This window comes from Zalophus californianus, chromosome 6 (assembly GCF_009762305.2).
Source record: "Zalophus californianus isolate mZalCal1 chromosome 6, mZalCal1.pri.v2, whole genome shotgun sequence".
Taxonomy (NCBI): Eukaryota; Metazoa; Chordata; class Mammalia; order Carnivora; family Otariidae; genus Zalophus; species Zalophus californianus.
This window is the reverse complement of record NC_045600.1, coordinates 12,581,677-12,597,850: the sequence shown is the minus strand read 5'-3', so window position 1 is coordinate 12,597,850 and position 16,174 is coordinate 12,581,677. Positions and strand designations below refer to the sequence as shown.

The 16,174-nt window shown below is 56.2% G+C and overlaps 1 protein-coding gene across 3 annotated transcripts in view; it reads right to left on the bottom strand.

The window, feature by feature from the left end:
- The window catches only part of CCDC88C (coiled-coil domain containing 88C), a 125,303-nt gene that overhangs the window by 34,444 nt on the left and 74,685 nt on the right, over positions 1-16,174 (bottom strand). For all 3 annotated transcript variants that reach the window (XM_027569471.2, XM_027569470.2, XM_027569472.1), the window contains 6 exons: positions 13,840-13,986; positions 13,168-13,312; positions 9,093-9,277; positions 5,095-5,232; positions 2,989-4,059; positions 629-756 (listed from right to left, as the gene is read on the bottom strand). In XM_027569471.2, coding sequence (XP_027425272.1) covers positions 629-756; positions 2,989-4,059; positions 5,095-5,232; positions 9,093-9,277; positions 13,168-13,312; positions 13,840-13,986 — 1,814 coding nt within the window. The remainder of the gene's footprint in view (positions 1-628; positions 757-2,988; positions 4,060-5,094; positions 5,233-9,092; positions 9,278-13,167; positions 13,313-13,839; positions 13,987-16,174) is intronic.

The window sequence follows — 16,174 nt, the reverse complement described above, 5'->3', positions numbered from 1 at the left end:
GAAAAATGAGATCATTTTGGAAAGAATTGCAGGTAAAGATCACAATGGTTAAATTTTGGGGACAGGGGAGAGAAACAAACAGGTAGGTGGAGGGCAGAGGATGTGTAGGGCAGTGAAACTAGTCTGTAGGATCCTGTAAGTAGATACAGGTCATCACACAAGTGTCAACACCCGCGGATGTACAGCATCAGGAGTGAACTCTACTGTCAACTGTGGGTTCGGGGTGATGATGGGTCAGTGGGGGCACATCGAGTGTAACACATGCACCACTCTGGTGGGAGAATCTGATATGGGGGAGGCTGTGCCTGGGGCGGGAGGCAGAGGGCATTCAGGAACTCTCTGTACCTTCCCCTTAATTTTGCTTTGAACTTAAAACTGGCTCTAAAAAATCTATTTTAAAACAATTAAGAAGCCTTTCCACTGCACAAGAGACTCTCCTTTCACTCTTCCCTGGGAATCTCCAGGAAGAAGCCCCATCCCATAAAGGACACCAGCCCTTTCCAGAGACCACGTGACAAGCAGCCCCGAGCTGCGCAGAAAGAACCGAGCTCTGGAGCTGGGGGCGTGCAGCGCGTGGCCACGGGTATGCGCTGTGAGAGCCCACAGACCCCAGCAGGGAGGTGCTCACGTGTCGCCATGGCTGCTTTCGTCCTGCAGCAGTAGCTCCTTGTGGAGGCCGACCTTCTCCAACCCCTGGCTCAGTTTGTCCAGCTCGCTGCTCAGCTGCTGGCTCTTGAGCTTCTCCAGCACCAGGTCCTGCCAGGACAGGGAGAGGACAGGGCTGGGATGGGAGCCCAGCAGGGAAGGCCTGGCACAGGCCTTTCTCAAGGCTGAGCAGCTGCCTTCCTGGGTCATAGCTGACTCAGGTGTCCTGAGGGCTGAGCAGGCAGTTCAACGGGGACAGGTGAACCCCAGGGATGTCCTCCAAAGGTCAGGGGAGAGACACACGTTCCCAGCCTCCCAGCACCGAAGGTGACCAGACTACACGGCAACGTGTCCAGGACGTGTGTCTGCAACACCCTGTACGTTGGCCTTTGAGTAGGAGGCCTGGATTCAGACAGGATTGCCTTTTCAGTGGAGTAATGTAATGAAATACTTTTTTCTGTAGTGAATTCTCTGCAAGGAGTACAAGGAGAAAGAAGATGTTACTTTAAGCCCTGGTTCTGGTTTGCTTTGCACAAGCGGGTGCTCTCCTTCAGGTGGGTCACTTCCTGGAGGCCCACCTTCTTCCCACACGTCTTGGGAGCTCCCCAGGCAGGTACCGCGCTCTGCCTAGGGCCACGGCTATCGGCATGAGAGCCGACCCCCCACCAAATCCTCAGGCCTGCCGTGGCAGTGTGACAGAGTGGGGCTCGCCAAACATTCCATCTTCTCCCCCCATATTTCCCAGCCCCCCTGCAGTTGGTGGGCGGTTCTGGCCAGTGGGCCGCGGGTGGACGTGCCGTGGGCCACTTCCGGCTGCAGCACAGAAGAGCCCGCGTGTGACCTCCCGGCTGTCTCTCTCCTGCCACGGCGACTGGCCAGGCCCCGTGCTGGGGCAGGGGGGAACTGCAGAGTCACAGCACAGATGGCAGGGTCCCCGGGAGTCCACCTGGACTCTCGTGAGTGAGAAGTCAGCCATGGGTGTGAGGAGCCGCTACGATTCTGGGGTTGTCTGTGACCATGGTGTAACCGATGTGAAGCTCACAGAGACAGGGACCAGGGGTGGTTACTCCTGGTTTGCGTCTCCCCCCGACAGCACACGGATCTGCCTGCACCATCATCTGTACGCCTTTTAGGACACAGAGACGGCTGTGTGGTCACCAAATCTCTTCCCTTTTCTTCCCTGGCACGCAGCTAACTTACATTTTCCCGGCTCACCTGCAGCTAGATGCGGCTGTGTGACCGAGTTCTGCACAGGGCACTGTGGTCCCTCTCACTCACACTCTCCCTCATCCAGCTGCTGCCATGGGATGGCCGAGCCACAGGGTGGCAGAAGCCAGGAGCCTGACTCACTGCATTTACGGCTGCCCGTGAACAGCCACGCTGGGCTCCTACGTGCGCAGGACCCGAATGCCGTGCTGGGCCATTCAGATGTTCAAGTTAGTTCTGAAAGCAGTTTATTCCCTGCTCCCCCCGCCCCTCTGCCCCCGCCAAATACTGAAGGAATGCTCAGACGACCCATGCCATAAATACTAGGGAAAAAGGAGGACATACACTTCGCGAGAAACTTTAAAATGTTCACGCCCAGGGTGCCTGGGTGGCTCAGATGGTTAAGCGTCAGGCTTCGGCTCGGGTCGTGATCCTGGGGTCCTGGGATCGAGCCCGACATCGGGCTCCCTGCTCCGCAGGAAGCCTGCTTCTCCCTCTCCCTCTGCCTGCCGCTCCCCCTGCTTGTACTCTCTGTCAAATAAAAAATAAAAAAATCTTCAAAAAATAAAGTAAAATATTCATGCCCTTAGATCCTATAGTTTCACTTCCAGGAATACAGCCTGAAAACAGAGAGAGGTGTGTGCAAGGATGTCCGGTGTTATTTAAAATAATGAAAAAAACTGGAAAACCACCTAAATGTCCAAAAAGTAATTGCAGTAAATCTACAGGATCTACTGGATTAATACCTTGCAGCCATTAGAAAGCCGCGGCTTAAATCTTACTTGCTATGATGAGAAAAAGTAAAAGGTACAGTAAGTAAAAAGCAGAAGAGCTTAGGATGCAGCAGAGGAGGATGCCAAGCATGTACACGTACAAAGGCACACTGCAAGTGATGGGACAAAACGAGCCACACCGTGAGTGGTGGTTATCTCTGGGCAGGGAGACCGTAACAGGGGCTGTGCCCTTCGTTCTTCATCCCTGCAGACACCAACCTGTGCAGAATCAGGGAGGACACGCACAGGCCCGCTTCCGTTTGGGAGGCGCACCACCCAGCACGCCCGTGCGACTTGGGGTCCAGGCGCCAACCCCGCGCCGCCAAGCCCCTCACCGTGGGGGGCCCTGCCCACAGCCACTCACCTCTCGCAGGGTAGTCAGCGTCCGCGTATGCATGGTGACTTGCTTGGTGAGGTCCCTGTTGTCCCTCTCCAGCTCCTTCAGCTTGCTGGCCGCGTCCCTGCAGCGGGCCAGCTCCTTGTCCAGGGCGCGGCTCTCCTTCTCGGCGGCGGACAGCTTGGCAGTACTGTCGTCCAAGACCGCATCCTTGAGCTCCACCTGCTGCCACAGCCTCTGGGCCTCCTTCTCCAGCAGCTTCTTGTCTTTCTCCAACTGGGCCACCTCCTGCTCCAGGGCCTTCCTGTCCTTCCCCGACCCCTCCAGCTGCTTGTTGGCGAGCCGGAGGGCCTCCAGGTTGCGCTGCAAGGCCTGGTTCTCGGCCTCCAGCTCCCTGAGCTCCTGTTCCAAGGCCTGGGCCTTCTGGTTGCTGCCCTCTAGCGTCTGCTGCAGCCGCAGGTTCTCGGCGCTCACGCCCTGGTAGCTGAGCTCCAGGCGCTCGGACTTCTTGCTCAGGGCCTTCAGCAGCTCCACGTTTTTCCTCAGCTCCTCCTTTTCCCGCTCGAGCTCCTCATTCTCCCGCTCGATCTGCGCCATCTTGGCGCCAGTGAAGCGCATGGTCTCCACCATCCGGCGCAGCTCCAGGTTCTCCTCGTCCAGCTGCTTGTTGTCCCGCTCCAGACCCTCGAGCTGCACCGACACGTTCTGCAGGGTGTCCAGCGACTTCCTCAGCTTCCGGTTCTCCAGCGCCAGGCCCCGACTCTCGCGCTCCAGGGCGTCCACCTTCTCGGTGGCAGTGTTCAGGGAGGTCACTTTCTGGGCCAGCTTCTCGTTCTCCTTCTCCAGCCGGTGCAGCTCCTTCTCCAGCTCCTCAACCCGCTCCACCTTCTCCTTCACCTGCTCGAAGTCCTTGTGCAACTGCTGCTTCTCGAATTCCAGCTTGCTAAGTCTGCTGCTGGTCTCCGTCACCGTCTGGTGGAGGGCTTTGTTCTCCTTCTCGATGTCCTTTGCACGGGCCTCACTGTTGACCTGCGACCTCTCCCGCAGAGACCACACTGCCTGGTTGAGATGATCCTTCTCTTGCTCAAGATCCTTGATCTGCAGAGAAACAGAATGGGCACGACAGAGCGGCTGCAGGGATGTCATCCAGTGATCTGGATCCAAACTGGGAGACGAACGTGTAGGCCCCCGAGAGAGCACCCAGAGCCGTCCCACTGCTTCCTAGGGGCCTGGTATGGATACCAGGTAAGGGGCACTCATGCCTTAGTTCAAGCCAAAACACATCCACAGCAGCCACAGTGAATCAGAAACATAAGCCCCAGCTCTCCCTCGGAGTCAAAAGAACAGAAGAGACTTCCCTGGTACTTTTCACCCTGGCCGGCAGGACCCCCATGACCTGGGCCCATCCACCTGTGGCCTCCCCCCCTTACACCACTCTCCCCCAGCAGACACTGCAGGTGATCTTCCCTCTGCCTTGAACACTCACCATCCTCCCCCCTTGCCCCTCCCACTGACCTTCAGCATCCCTGGGTACTCCTCATCCTTCAGGGCTCAGGGCGAGTGTCAGCTCCGTGACTCTAACATGCCTGGCACCCCGCAGGATACTGTCCCTGGTCATCATGACCTTCTTGCTGCCCGCAGCTTGGAGGTGGCAGAGCAGGAAGAAGGAAGCCTGCCTTCTGGCTGGCATCCCTGAGCCACTGCACCAGGACTGGGCAGCCCACCCTGGGACTTCTCGTAGTGTGAGCCAAACAAAGCCTGGAGGCTGGCCAGGGCTCTCTGCTAGGACACGGTGGACATTTGCAGCTGGATTAGTTCCTCGTCCTGCGGGGCTGTCCTGCGCAGTGCAGGACATCTGGTAGCAGTTCTGACCTCTACCCACATGCCATGAGCACCTTCTCTCTCTCCTCCTCCTCCAAATTACGACAATCAAAACCAGGCCTGCCGATGTCCCCTGGGAGGCGAAATCTGACCCCCCTGTTCCTCCACGGTCGGTTGAGAACTGCTGGTTTGAGGTGCAGTAACTGGGCAAGCAGTAACTCATGTATCATTCACCCAGTACCAGGAAATGGCCATAGTCCTGGACACTCCCTCTTGCAGGTGGGAGCATTCGTTCGTTCTGGAGGCACCTACCTGCCTGGCTCTGTCAGCCTTCAGGCTCTCCATGTCACTCTGCAGCTGTTCCTTCTCTTTGATCAGCTCCTCACTGAGGGTCTCCAAATCTTGGTTGCTCTGCTTTTCTCTCTCCAGCTGGGTCTGTAACTTCTCAATCTGTAGAGCCCAAAGACCCAGCCCATGCAAAAGTCAGATTCACAAGGTGAACTACCTTTTAAGACCAACCAAAAACCTGTCAGCTTCACAGAATACTTTACTAGGTCTCTTCTCGAGGAAAAAACATCCGGATGGCGTTCCGTAGCGACCTCAGTCCTTAGCGCACACCTTGCACTTCCAGCTCAGGGAGGAGGGGAAGGTCCTAGGCGCCAAGCCCTCCTCATCCTCACTGCCATGTTCTCAACCACCTCCAGGTCTCTCGTCTTAGGCCTTGTCCACCCACACGAGGGTCGGACCACACGCTCCAGCGGCCAGCAGCCACCACTGCTGGATGCCCTGCGGGGACCTCCCACTCACCCACCTCCCTCCCCTCCCCTCCACACCTGCCACCTTGGATGGTGACGCTCCTGTTCACCCAGCTGCTCGGAGCGCTCTTCTGATGCATCGCTCCTTCCTCTTGCGCCCTCCAAGTAAGTTCGTCCCCACGTCCTACCTGTGCCCCCACCCCCCACATGCCCATTTGCCTGACCCAGGCCAGACCATGTTCCATCTTGCCTGGTCAACCACCCAAAGCCCTCCCGAGCACCAAGCTCTCCTGCTGGGCCCCACCAGCACCCAGGCTTCCTAATAAACATGAACTACCTAGCTCAGGGGTTCTCGCACTTTATTGTGCCCGATGCCCAGAGAGCGTGGTAGGTGCAGATGCTGACTCAGCAGGGTGAGGCAATGCCCATGTTGCTGTTTGCAGCACGAGGGCTTCAAGGGGGCTACTGTCCCTTCCTGCCAACACCAAACTCCTTCTCACTGTGGGCAGGAGTTGGGAAAAGGGCAGTGACTGGTGTGAGAGGAACAAAAGTTCAGAGTCTGGTCCCTTGCTACTAGCAACAGGACTGCGAGCAAGTTTCTCTGACATGGGACCAACAGTGTCCATCTTCATGAGCTTCTGTCAGCACGGAGCGCTCCTCACACACCTGGCAGGCGTCGGGTGCGCCAGCATTACTGACCTCCCTGAGAGTAAGCTGGCAGATATTACTGATCATGGCACAGAGGGCGACTCTGGGGCCAGAGGAGCTACGTGATTCGCTCAGGGCCTTACAGTAAGCATAAAGCAGAGCTAGAACACACGCCAGTGGGCCACCCCAGCCCTGCTCTGGTGCACAGTCGGGGGGTCTGTGGCGTGCACCCCCTGCCTTCCTAGCTCACCCCCTGACCTCACTGTTAACCTTTTACTCCTCTGTCCCTTCTCTTCCAGAGAAAGGCTTCTAGTCTGAAGACATGATTTCCCCACATCCCATCTATCACTGCTGGATGCTCACCGTCAGCTCTCTCCCCTTCTGGTTCTTTCTGCCACAGAACTGGAGCCCCGATTCTTATTCAGCCCCGAGGGACCGCAGCGACCCTGGGGGAGCTCATGGGGCTCAGCTGTGAGCCGGCCGCCAGCCTGCTAACCCAGAGAGGGCTTTCTGTCCTTCCTTAAGCACCTGGCTCAGGCTGTGGGCTCCCAGAGTACGTGGGTACCAGGGACCTTCCTCTCAGCCCTGGGGCTGCATGCACCCCCAAAGGGTTGCCCTCCTTCCTCTGAACATAAGGATTCTTTACCTCTTGGCTCAAGGCATGAACTCTCACGACATCAACACAAAGTTACAGTCACGAGTGGGAGGCAGTTTCTCTAAGGTCCACAGAAGTTCCGTAAGTTAGAGAGCAGATATTAACTTTGGGGAATGATGGTTCCCACAGACACTGCAAACCTAAGCAAGTTTATAGCCTGGGCTACACTCAGGATGGTGGGAGAGCCAGGCTGGCACCAGGGAGTCTGGGCCTCCAGGTCGCTGTGTCCCGGCTGGCCATTGTCCCTCCCTGGCCGACACCTCCTAGAGTGGCTATGCTGCGAGGACTTGTCCCAAGGCTGTGCCCGCCCTTACTCTATGAAAGTCAGTGTCAAAGCCGTGTCGCCTGTGGGCTTCTGCTGGGTTGGTGGTTCACCTACTGACCAAGAAACGGCAGCTGGTGGCTGAGACACACCCCGCAGAGAGAAGAGCAGAGTGAGGTGACCAAGGCTGGGGAAAGGAAATTCAGGGTGAGCTGAGGGGCTCATCCCGCCAGTGTTGTGTGCCAGGCTGAGGGGCAGAAAGCATAACCACCCGTGCCGGTCAGAAGAGAACCAGCCAGGCCCTGGGCAGGCTGAACAGGACCGGGAAAAGAGGCAGGAGGACCTTCTTCCCAGGGCTCCGGGCACCGGACACAGGATGGCTCCGGTCTGGGAACAGCGGCACCTCCCTTTGACCAGGAATGCTGTGCCAAGACACGCCTGTGGCAGGGGAGGGCGGGTGTCCCCCTGGAGAACTGATGCAGAGAGGAAGCGGGGGGTGGGGGCGCTGAGAGACGGGGGCTCAGGAGTAATGTTGGGGAGGCAGCACCCAATGCCAGTCCTATCTGTAGAGGAGGGGCCAGGGCAGACCCCGAGGGCAGGGCAAAGTGTGAGTGGTCACCTGTGAGGCCAGCTGGGAGCTGGGCCAGTGAGATTGCATGGCTGCTTCCTATGGCAGACCGTGAAGATCTGCAGAGTCAAAGGTTCTCATCTCTCTAAAGGTCACTTTTTTTTTTAAATCTTGGCTGAGATCAGACTGCCATTTATAAAGACGTTTCCTGTGCTAGGCCCCTGTGAATCTAAAACCCCAAACCATCTAGGTGCCTTCCACTTGCTGCTCAGGAGCCAGGGCTCGAGAGGGGGAGCTTTCCACTGTCCTCCGGGAGACAAACTACCTAGCACCTGCCACGCTGCAGGGGCACACGATGCTTCTGAGGTGCGAGGACAGTGAGTGATGGAGCCTGGGAGGCCCCCAGAGGGGACTGGAGAGACCGTTCCCCCCGCTCTGAGCCTCACCCCAACAGGAAGTGCCCGCAGAGCCAGGACCAGGGGAACCCAGTCTCCGGCCTGCAGCCTGAGCTCCTCCCCCACCAATGCAGCCTCAGTACATGATGCTGGCAGCACCTGGGGCGGGACAGAGAGCCGGACACCCGGCCGTCCGTCCTGTGTGGTGCTCGGCAAGCAAGAGCGCTCCTGCCCTGTCCCTCAGGTGGGATCTGGCAGCTGGTGTGTTCAGAGCCCACGGTGCAACTGTGCCGTCCGGTGTGGGTGGGGTGTCCCGAAGCCCCGGGGCCCACACGTGGTGGCAATCCCTAGCTCTCGAGGGCCCCCTCGTGCACCTGAGGCTGCATCCCCTGTACGAACGGGAGTCCTCGCCACCACAGAGCAGAGATAGTTTGCAAGCCTCTGTCTGTCCTCCCAGAGGTCTGGGTTCTACTACTAAATCGAAGACTCAGCGGTTGTTCTGAAAGGCAAATACAATTCAGCCATCTCTTCTTCCTCATCCCACAAACCACGAGAAAGAAGTGAGCTCTGACCTGGTTTTACCACCAGCAATGCCCTAAAACCATCCACCAGTGTCCTGTACACAGGCACACATATGTGCGACTTACGTCGCTGCTCCCTCACCCCCACGCCCCATCCTGTGCTTTCTAATAGTGCATTTATTCCGTGCCAGACCCTTGACCTAAAGTAACTCGTATCATCCTTACAACCCCCATTAACCCCCTTTCACAGATAAAGACAATAAGGCACATAGAGGTCAAGTCACACATGGGTCAGAGCCTCAAAGCAGTGGTACAGGGAGGAGGCTCACCGCCTCTTAACTCTCCTCAGTGATCCTCCCGTCCCTCTATTATAATTAACGGTGGCTGCACGGGAGCCCGCATTTCTCCCAGGCTGCGCATGCTCGCTGACACCTAAATGCTCTGCCCAGCTGTATATTACAGACAAGGGCTGGGGGAGAAGGTCACCCACACCTGGCTGGGGTTACCTTCTTGCTGAGCTGGTGGTTCTCCTTCTCCAGCTCCCCGCACTTCAGGCTGTTCTCCTCCAAGGCCAGCGACGCATCCCGCAGCCCCTGGATGGTGCTCTGGAGGCTCTGGTTCTCCTTCTCTAGCTTCAGGATGCGGCTGGAGGCACATTCGTTCAGCTCAAACACAAACGACTTCCTGGAGGCTAAAGCACAAAGTCGGGTCAGAGGCCAGGTTCCAGGAGCCTCTGCTTCCACTGTCTACCCCCAGCCCTGAAATGAGACCATCAGCCCCCATACCCTACATTTGTGGGGCCCGAGAGGGGCTCCCAGGGTTCAGCTGGGTGTCTCATCACCAGTTCATGTGGTGCTGTCATGGCCAGCACCTGAGAGACCCTCAGGCAGTTATAGTCCTTCTATAACTCGAGAGGGGGAGCTTTCCATTGTCCTCCGGGAGACAAACTACCTAGCACCTGCCACGCTGCAGGGGCACACGATGCTTCTGAGGTGCAAGGACGGTGAGTGATGGAGCCTGGGAGGCCCCCAGAGGGGACTGGAGAGACCGTCCCCCCCACCGAGCCTCACCCCAACAGGAAGTGCCCGCAGAGCCAGGACCGGGGAACCCCGTCTCCGGCCTGCAGCCTGAGCTCCTCCCCAACCAATGCAGCCTCAGTACATGATGCTGGCAGCACCTGGGGCGGGACAGACAGCCGGACACCCGACCGGGTGTCCTGCGGCTCAGCTGGGGCCTATTAGGGGAGCAACCCAGAGCTTAAAAAGAGAGAGCAGGTCATGGTGAAGAAGGCAATGCAAAAGTTACAGGCTGACAGATGGGAACCGTCTTTACCAAGCTGCTAACCTGACTGGGCAGCTCAAGGACTGTAGAGACCAACAGAGATGGCAAATCGGTGACATTTCTGTGCCAGCTCTGGGAGGCTCAGCAGGAGGGGCACGGCAATCGACTAGTTATGTCTGCCATGAGTGGTAAGGTGGCTATGTGGGTATGTATGCCCAGTACGTGCCATCCTTCGGACAGAGATTTTGTAATTTCACAACTGTATTGGAAAAAAATGAGATGATATACGTAAATTGGTTTAAAATTCTAAGTGAGATGAAAATGTGAGTTAAAGACCTAAAAAAGATTATCTACTCTGCTTTGAAACAGTTCAAATACAAATGAAGAAGGGGGCCCAGACCTAGGAGTTACAAACTGGAGTTCTTGGCCCCCTCCTGCCACAAGCAGGTGAATGACATTAGGTAACTCGGGGGGGGGGGGCTTTTTTGGAAAGGAAAAAGGAATGTACGTGAAAGCCCTTGAAAGAAGGGACCGCGGAGGGGTGGCGGTGGCGCCTGGGTGGCTCAGTCGGTTAAGCATCTGCCTTCAGCTCAGGTCATGATCACAGGGTCCTGGGATCTAGCCCCTCGTTGGGCTCCCTGCTCAGCACGGAGTCTGCTTCTCCCTCTCTCTCTGCCCCTCCCCCTGCTTATCCTTTCTCTCTCTCTCAAATAAATAAAGAAAACCTTAAAAGAAAAAAAAAGGAAAGAAGGGATCAGGGTTGTCCCATCCTCATCTGTCCCATGAACAGTACCTACAGGTTCAGCTCTGGGAGCCTTACCACACTGTGGTTGCTAACACAGCCTCCCCCACCTGCTTCTTATTCATCACGCCAGGGGCCGGAGGTACATAGAGGGGATGGCTTTCCTAGCAAGCACATCAAGCTGGACACAAAATGTGTGTGTTCAGATCCTCTGCCTGATCATAAGAACCAGAGGCATCTGTATCCCTCTTTATTTTTTATTTAAAGATTTTATTTATTTGACAGAGAGAGACACAGCGAGAGAGAGAACACAAGCAGGGGGAGTGGGAGAGGGAGAAGCAGGCCTCCTGCGGAGCAGGGAGCCCGATGTGGGACTCGATCCCAGGACCCCGGGACCGTGACCTGAGCTGAAGGCAGACGCGTAACGACTGAGCCACCCAGGCGCCCCCGTATCCCTCTTTAAGTTCTCCTTATCCACCGAGAACAGCAGGACAGACCCAAAAAGCCAGAGTGTCCTACAGACCCCAAGCAACAACAGGCATGCAGCAGAGGAGGTGGATGGAGCGTGCGCAGGGCTGACCATCCCAGCGCCGACACACACGCATGGAGGGCTCAGCCTCGACCGCGCTACAAATGCAACGAGCCTGACCAGAGGCCCCAGTGACTCAGAACCTATGATCACTCGGACAGAACCTCTGTAGCATCGAAGGGAAAAAATCACATTTTTAAACTGTGGTCAAATACAGAAAACATAAAATTTACCATTTTAATCATCCTCCGCGTACAGCTCTGTGGCATTAAATACATTCTCACTGTCCTGCAACAGTCACTGCCATCCACCTCCAGACTTTGTCATCATCCCAAACTGAAGCTCTGTGCTCACAGCATCAATGTGAAGGTTCCACGAGTTAAACAATGGAACTGATTACAAGCCTCACTTCCTCTTCAGTGAAAGGCAGGGCCTCAGAGACCATGAGGACCCAAGAGTTTCTCAGAAAAAAAAAAAAAAAAAACAACCAATGGCTTGTCACCGAGTGCTACGCTCATTAGCACCCCCAGCAATCGGGAGGCGTGGGAAAGGGATGCGTGTGTGTGCACGTGTGTGTGCGCGTGTGTGCGCATGTGCGTGTGCATATGTGTATGTGCGTGGGGGGATGGGTTTTGATATGACAAGAGGAAAGCTGCCCTTTACAGAGTGCCTGTGGGCCAGGTACAGTGTAAGGCTTCACGCCTCCTGTCACTGGAAATTCACGGCAATCCTGTGAGGCGGCTTCATCACCCCCATTTTGCAGGTAAGGAAACTGAGGTTTAAAGGAGGTCATCTAGCCAACTAGTTCTGACTCGAGAAGCCACCACAGCACACACGCACAAGTACATTCTGGCTTTGTTCCCATTATGCCGCCATTCAAACCAACGCCCATTAGCCCCCGGCTAAGCACTAGGAGTTGGGACCACCAAGAATAAACCGTCATCCTTGACCTGAAAGGGCTCACAAACATACTTAGTCTGAGTCGGTGAGGCTTCCGACCCCATCAGACTCCCTGCTCTCTCACCGGAACACTCGCGTCTGGTCTGAGACTGTCCTAGGCAGCCCGCACCACTTCTCTGCTCCACCAGGGGGCAGCGGTCCTCCCCAGTGGACCTCAGCTCCCAGAGCAGGGGATGCGTGTGACCCGCTCCCCCCTCACAGCACTGGGGCACCAAAGCACAGACGGAACTAACTTCTCACACAGATTAATAGTTTACTCAACTGATTTTTGGTTCACAGCCGGAAGACGAGAAATACCCAGCTGCTCTCAGCAAGCTTTCCATGATGCTTAGATGTTTATTAGAATCGAAAAAGCCACCCCTAAACCAGCCAAATGCCCTACCAATGTAAAGTTCTAAGTTCTAAGTAAACATTAACTGCACTATCAGGTGCATGAGTACTATTTTTGAACAAAGGAACTGGCTTATTGTTTGCCCAGTGCTGGAGTTTCCTGCTGCAGGGCTGACTCCGGCCGCACCCACCTTCCCCGGGCCAGCACCTCGTGTGGGGTGCTGGGCAGTGGCGGCCGCGCAAGCACAGTGGGGAGAGGAAGAGCCGCCACTTAGCGACCCCCACCCAGAGAGACAGAAAACAGACTGCATCCATCTTGCCCAATTATGCAAATGAACAGAGGAAATGATGCCGGGGGTCCATCTACAGTGGAGATTAATGACCACTGGGGATGTCACCTGCCATCCAGAGCTTTCAACCATCCACAGATAGGCCTAAGATGTCCTCTGGGGGTCAGCATGCTGTAATCTGGAAGCTCCTAGGACGGTCCATATGGGAAATGAGAAAGCTGGGGCAACACTTAATTTGCTTCTCGTGTCCTGACACTGAGCTGCCAGACACCTCATGTTCTCCTTGGGGAGAACTGTAATGAAACCGTTCCAAATGGCACTTGAAGGAACTCCTATTTACTCGGGGCGAAAGGACAGACGGACATGGAAGAGTCTGAGCCAAGCATTCAGCTCCCCGGCTGAGGAAGAAGCTGCAGCCAGGCTGGCTGGAGACACCGAGCGCTACCCACCGTCAGACAGCTCTGCGTTCTTGGATAGCTGCTCCAGCTCCCAGCCAAGGTGGGCGGACTCGTTCATGCTCTGCTTCTGGGCTATCTCGAGCACCATGTTTTCCTCTAGCAGCTCCTCAATTCGCTTCTTGTCTGTGTCCCGGTCCTGGTGCAGAAAGAGGGAAGGGAGTGAGGCCCCAAGCCCCAGGCACCTGCCCTCCTTCCACCAGGACTAAGGGACTCCATGCACCTGCTCACCGCCAAAAAAAAAAAAAAAAAAACACCAACAAAAAAACCCACACAGCTGCAAGGAAATGTCTCCAACCCCACAGCCAGCTGTGAGAGTTACAGCCACTAAAAGTTACCCTGCCCCGGTGACCTAGGTGACGAACAGAGCCCTGAGATCTCTAACCGAATGCTGTCTGGACAAAGCAGGGCTTTAAAGCAAGTACCGTGAGGACGGGCGGCTTTGGGGCCCTCGAGCGGGCCCAACTCGCCTTGAAGAGGCTCACGAATCACAGCTCAGCCCACACACCGCGAAGGCCAGCCGAGACCCTTCTTGCAACAGACACACCCGTACATCCATCTTTACAGGAAGGCATGAGCGGTCAACTGCAGCCCCCTCCACGGCCCCCCGGGCCACCTGAAAGCGCCCCAATCTGTGTGGGATGTGATGACAGGAGCCGGCGGTACCAGTTCCAGGTCGTGGAGCTTGGACTTCAGCTGCAGGTTCTCTTTCTCCAGCTCATGAACCTTATCGCCCCGGGCTCGGGCCGCGGTCAGCTGCTCCTCCAGCATGGCCTTGGTCTCGATTAAAATGATGTTGTCTTCCCTCAGCTCCTGCTCCGCAAAGACACATGCGAGAACCATGAGATGAAGGCACCTAGTTCATGACAAGGGCTCGAGGCCCCAAACACACGCTGCAGGGGTGAGGCCACTGCACTGGGGGGTGGGGGTGGGGGGCAGGGCCCCACCTCTCAGCACCTTCACCTTTCCCACTATGCCAGGCCAGAAAGGCGTTCATCTACTGAAAGAGAAAATCCACGCATCAGGAAGATGTCTGAATTCGGTATCTCCTCCAGCGGACACTTCCTCAGTGTCTACTTCATGCCGCCCGTGGTAGGAAGGCGCTCGGCATTTATAACCTCATCCGGGCAGACAAGCGGCCACTGCCGACAGACACGGGACCTTGCCGAGCCCTGTTTCCTTAAGCAGGAAGAGGTGGGGCTGAGAAACGGTCCCAGGCTCGAGAGCTGATTCTAGTCCTCCAGATTCAACACGTATTTCGTGATCAGGGTCCTGGGAGAAAGGAGCTATCGAGATCAGCTTTCGTTCCATACCCAGATCATTTTACATACGTACTCCTGGACGAGCAACGGTTCTCAGCAGCTTCCTGGAAAGGGGGAGTCTCTGAGACTTAAGTCACAAACAAATGGGAACCCCACAAGTACATACCATGCACTCTAAGTGTTAGGCACATGCCGGGTGTGGAACGTGGTGGCCATTTCCTTGCAGAGCCCCTTCATGCGTGAGGGGCCGCTGGATACTTACACCTGCACCAGGTGGGGTTCAGCTCATTCACCCCATTTCTCCTCCCCTCCCCACCCCAGTTATGGGACTTCTTGGTCTCTCCTCTCCCCGGAGCCCTTCCAGCACCACTCAGTATGTTGGGGGGACTGAGTGTCCCCAAATGCCTTCACGGTGTACAAACACATACATGTGGGGATGTGCCTACTTTTCCCAGTGGCAGTTTTCAAAGGCCTGCCCCCCCCCCCACCCCCGCACTGCATGTTCATTTTCCCTGCATCAAAGATTCTCGGTAGAGGGGAAACCACGTGCCTCCTGGTCAGTGGTCACTGTTCTGATCAAAGGCTGGTGGCTGTGAAGGGTTTAAGACTCAGGATTACCTAAGTGCCCCCTCTCTCTCAGAGACCCTGTCCACTGTGCGGCTGGCCCTGTGCTGGGCGCTCCCTGTCCCTACCTCCCTCACTCATCCCAAAAGCCCCAAGAGGGAGGCAGGGACAGTCCCTCCCTGTCCCTCTCAGTAAGATGAAGAGGCTTACTTGGGTAAATTAAGGAATGAGCCCAAAGTCACAAGGCTGGCAAGGGGCGAAGCTGAGACTTGAATTCTGGCCCAAGAGCTCCAGACTTGTGTTCTCTCCACTGCCCTCAGCTGCCTGCAACCCATCCTCAACGGGCTCATGGGGGAGAGAAGCCCCAACCAGCAATAATGAGGTGAGCCAGACAACACAGGGGGGTTTCAAGCACAAGAAGCCTTGGCCCTCCCTCTCTGGCCACTGCCCCCACTGTTCACACCCTGAGTTCCAGGAGACCCGCCCACCAGCACTCCCCACTATCACCTCACTGCCAGGCCCTCAGCTCCCGCAGCACAGGCTGTCCCTTCAGCCCCACAACCAACGCCTAATCAGCCTGCAAAACCCAGCCTCAGTTGCCCCCTGAGAAATGCTTGCAAATTCACTCTGTCCTTCCTGCTGAGCCAGGTACTTGGGCTCCCAGAGGGCCCGGGACACCCCGTGAGGCAACATGGCCTGCCCTTCTCCCCTAGACCATAAACTCTTCAGGGTAGGGTTTTTCCATTTCTGCTCTTGTGGGCCTCAGAGATGTGTTCAATAACACCTGTTGGCTGAATCATGCCATGAGGGGGAGCAGTTAGAGGGCATGTGACATGGGTCCTGAAGGACTCAGTGACTTCCAACAGGCAGAAATGAATAAAGGTGTCCAGGAGTGAAATACAGCATGGAACACGATGATTTCTAACTACTATTCAAATACATCTGCATCTTCTGGCCTCCACCTCAACCTCCACCATATACAAGGCAACAGAAATACCTCAGCTTGCCTTGTACACCCCACTACCTCAGGAGCAAGAAACCAGATCTGCACGAAGTTGTGCCCAAGCTCCTACAGCAAGCCAAGGGCTCAGCCTGGAGGCCTGAGAATCCTTATTCCTGCCTGGGCAGCTGCCCGAAGCCACCCCTGCAGACCTGACTTCAACTGAACCGAGAGG